Consider the following 4,362-nt stretch of genomic DNA (forward strand, 5'->3'; position numbering starts at 1 on the left):
GATCCTCACACTGGGTGGAGAAAGTTGGTTCTGAAGGTATGGCCATCTCGCACTTTGAAGAAAGTTCCATTGAAGACTTTACCCCTAAGTTTTTATAAGAGCTTCAACAGATGGTACTATGATGAGAAGACTGGGGAAGCCGTGATTGTACCGGGAGCAGGATGTAAGAAAGAGTTTAGTCGGATATTGGATCCGATATGGTTGGTCAATCTGCCTGAGTCTGACAAAGATAATGAGCTGGCCATGCAATTCCAACGGGTCGTTCGTTTTTGTCATGCTTTTGGAATTCATATATGTGCCAACTGGAAGACCAACCGCTTCAGAATGTGAAGACGACAAACCTCGAGACGAAGGGGAGTTTGTTGATACATCAACATTCGCCTCCTTCTTTGTTTATCATATTTTGTGAGGTTGAATTTGTACATTGTGTAAAGTGTCATTCGCCATGGTTTGTATAGCGAATGAATATTGTTTTTAGTCCTCATTCGTTAGGAATAATAATAAATGATAGAGTTATAAGTATGAGGTCATTCGCTAAGGGATGTTTAGCGAATGGCATGGTGAATGTGGCTCATTCGTTATGTCTGTATAGCGAATGAGTCTGTCTCCTATATATATACCCCTCTGTGATTATTACTTAGTTATCAGTTACATATAATTATTGAATTCCTCTCGTTACTCTATCCAATTTCATTCTCGACCCCACACAGGTACACACGGTTAAGCTAATCACATACGATCGGTCATATCAATAGACAAGATCTAGTATTATTGAATCATGATGAACATTATCTTGCATTCTCACAATGTATGTTGGTAATCACCGATTATTTCACCGCAACCTATTAAGGATGACGTGTCACTATTGTAGATATTGAATTAAAACAAAATCCATGATATTTAAAAGCAAAACAGTTGATAGTCAAAAATCAATACATCCGAAGAACCTAATCCAGTATTCGTAACATTACTCCAAAATAAATGGTCTTGAACTCCAAGCGTTTCTAAGTTATGACTAACTGGAAATTTGCTCAGCGTTTTTATCGGTTTTCACATAAAACCGCATGAGACGTTCTGAAGCCTTCTTCACCTACGTTTGGCAAAGCATGAATGACAGATTATACTTTATACGAAATATCAAAAAATCACAACTAATATGGAAATGTATTGTAAATTTACCTCATCATCCCAGTTTGTTCTCCAAATTATATATGTGAGGGTAATAGTTTGAGCCACAACACCTCCTATCATTCCAATCCATATACCCTATGAAGTAAATCAAACTTATGATAGATGATCTCGCACACGAAAGTAGCATTTTGATTTTTAAACGATAAGTTTATATATGTACCTTAACTTGAAGTGAAGTTAAATATCCGAGCAAAGCTCCCAATGGAATACCAATCAAGTAAAAGCAAACGAGGTTCACGATTGCTACAGTTGTCTGCATACCAGCTCCAATTGCCACCCCTAGTAACAATATATTGTTTTTCTCAGTTGGTGATCAGTATCAAATAAACATTCCAAATGAAAGAAACAAGATCTGGGCTATTTTACTCATAGCTTTAAAATTTAACAAAATGCAAACAATATGATCATAAAATTTGGACAGTCTTACTAATAAATGTATGTTTACTGTATTAACTTAGGTTTATGTGATTCTTGTGTTAAGGTTGACTACATGCATATTCTACAATTGAATTTGACTTTTATTGGTTGGTTTTTGATCAATTATTGACCGATGCTTGCAGTTATTGCCTTATTGGTTATGTAAACACACTGACCTTAAACATGGTGGGTTGTTGTCAAGGGGTATAAACATGATGAACATATCATGAAAACTTTCCAAAATTTGTAAGCTTGTTACGCATGGGTAGGGGGTGTAAACGAGTCAAGGTGAGCTAGTCTCATTTAACTTACAGGTGCTCGAGTTTGAGTTATGCTCATTTAGATCTGTATTTTTAAATCTTGAGCTCAGCTCGTGAGCAGTTTTTCAAGCTCAAACTCGGCTCATTTATTGTTTGTTATACACAATTTTAATTCTAATTCTTACATACAACATAACGTATATTAGTTAGTTATTTTTATCGTAATTTTGTATATAATAAAATTCTTATATAAATATAAATATTATATTTAAAAGGCTCATTTATCAAACAAGCTTATTTTTAGGCTCAATTTCGTTTAAGCTTAGCTTGGTTCGAGCTTTTACCGAGCGGATCTCGAGTAGCTTACAAGCGCATTGACTCGTTTACACATCTGCGCATGGGTGAACTAACTATATATTATGTATGGAAGGATTTACCAGAGAGTACAGGATAAATGCCATTCATCAGAACCGAAAAAGAGAGAAGCAAAGAAAGATCTGATACTGCATATGCAACTCTGTCATCATCCGTAAACAAGTATGCAATAAATTCCCGGAATACCAGACAGAGAACAAAGAAGAACACGCCTATTGTGGCCGAAATTCCCATCACCACTTTGATAGAAAACTTCACAGCTTTTGAGTTTCCTCGCCCTACCTCATTTGCCACTCGGACACTTTATACATGTTAAAGTTGCAATTTAACACGTATCAGTCAAATATACAAAGATAATTCATAAACATTTTTCTCACCATGCAAAGTAAATGTTGATTACTCACCATGCAGCACTTAAGAAACCAAGGCTTATCATGAACTCCCACGAGTTAATGTTCAAGCTGTAAATGAGTTTAAAAATGAGTTTTAAGTATCTTCCAAGATGACCTGTAAGTGGAGATATAAGATCGAGTATGCGTTGGTACCTAATGGAGAAGGCAGATATTGCCACCTTGGCATTTGGCATGTATCCAGCAAGTAAAACTAGAACAGCATAGTACCATAGCTCCAAGCTACACACCGATAATAAGTCAAAAGAACGGCGGTATGAATAGTAAGTTTCTCACAAAATAGTGCTACCTACAGTCACAAAAACTTACCAAAGCATGACACCAGAAGATATTGAGAGCTTGACAACAGGCAACAGATCCTTAAAAGCAGCAACTGTGAATCCTTTCCAAGTATCTGGACACCACCCTCCTAAAACGTATATGAATTCTCCAAAAACAACAGCCCACGATGATATCCCGAGTGCAAGCATTGCACCCGATACCCCCCAATTGAACTTATATACGAAAAGTAGTGACAAAAGTATATGGAAGACTAACTGAATAGCCGAAAGCCAAGCAACAATGAAGTTCTTTAACTGTGCTTGTAGGTACATTTGTATAGTGAGGCTAAAAACATAGTTATAGACATAAGGGATGAACCATAAAGATATGAATCCACCACTTTTCGCTATCGATTCTTCCTCACCAAAGAGTTTAAAGATTTGGGTACCAAAGATTAACAGCGGGAGCAAAATGGTCACGGTAACCAAGTCAACGATCCATGACCGTTGCAAGTGAATGCCCATCATGTGGTGTTGGCCGGCTCCAAATGATTGCCCGCAAAGGGTTTCGGTTGCACTTGACATTCCCAACTGTTAATACATTCAAATAATAAGAAAGTGGTCAATATATAACCATATAAGTTGACTCTTTTGACTTAACCTGAAAGTCTATGGTCAACTTACAAGTGTTCCGTTGATAAATCGGACCGTAAGTGTTTGAACAAGTGCGTAGCCCGCGAGATCTGAGCTGCTGACATGGCCAATAAATGATTGGGTGATAACGATGGTTCCGAATGAGGAAACTCTTGCTATGATGCCTGGCAATGCAACCCTCCAAATCTTTTTCGATTCGTCCCATACCCTTTGTTGTAAGGTACCCTCCTGTTCTTCCTCATGTCGAAGAAGCTTTGTCTCCACCCCATTATCCATCCTGAAAATTCAGAAACTATTTTAAGTGTTTAATTAAAATAAACACAATATACATATATATGTATATGTATGTATATATTGGGGCGTCAAAAGGGCTTTAAACCGCAGCAAGACGTTACGGAAAAGAGGATGCTCCGGTGCTCACGTGGCCCATGACATGGTGGAGGGGGGCCCACCATAGAGAACAATCTAATTGGTCCTTTGACCAACATGGTGCAGATTCAACCCTAACTACCACGCATCCACATCACCAGCTAGTTATCCACCACGTCATCACCATCCACCCACCACATCACTACTAATGCCGTCCCACTACCACTACTACAATGCTCACCGTTTCATCATCACCAACACATTTTACAAACAATTGGTACAAACCCACCTCACAATTCAAAAATAAACGTTACAGCAAAGACTAAAAATAAGAACTCAGTTGGAAATTCAAAAATGGTAGTCGTTCTAAAAAAATATATAATAATCACCTAAAAACACATACTCATTTTCAAAAGTGAAAACTTG

General features: G+C 37.5%; 1 protein-coding gene across 1 annotated transcript; it reads right to left on the reverse strand.

The window, feature by feature from the left end:
• Positions 1-939: 939 nt before the first annotated feature.
• On the reverse strand, positions 940-3,853 carry LOC143623280 (protein DETOXIFICATION 24-like). Its single transcript, XM_077094229.1, has 8 exons — positions 3,598-3,853; positions 2,963-3,504; positions 2,789-2,875; positions 2,648-2,704; positions 2,306-2,544; positions 1,352-1,470; positions 1,180-1,266; positions 940-1,090 (listed from the first exon to the last, which is right to left on the reverse strand). Exons 1-8 carry the CDS (start codon positions 3,841-3,843, stop codon positions 1,016-1,018), a joined length of 1,452 nt encoding a protein of 483 aa, XP_076950344.1. The 5' UTR covers positions 3,844-3,853; the 3' UTR covers positions 940-1,015.
• Between the last annotated feature and the right edge of the window lie 509 nt (positions 3,854-4,362).

Source organism: Bidens hawaiensis, unplaced genomic scaffold (genome assembly GCF_021521415.1).
Source record: "Bidens hawaiensis isolate Kalapana, Puna unplaced genomic scaffold, B.hawaiensis_p1.1 tig00003356_1, whole genome shotgun sequence".
In the NCBI taxonomy this organism is placed as follows: Eukaryota; Viridiplantae; Streptophyta; class Magnoliopsida; order Asterales; family Asteraceae; genus Bidens; species Bidens hawaiensis.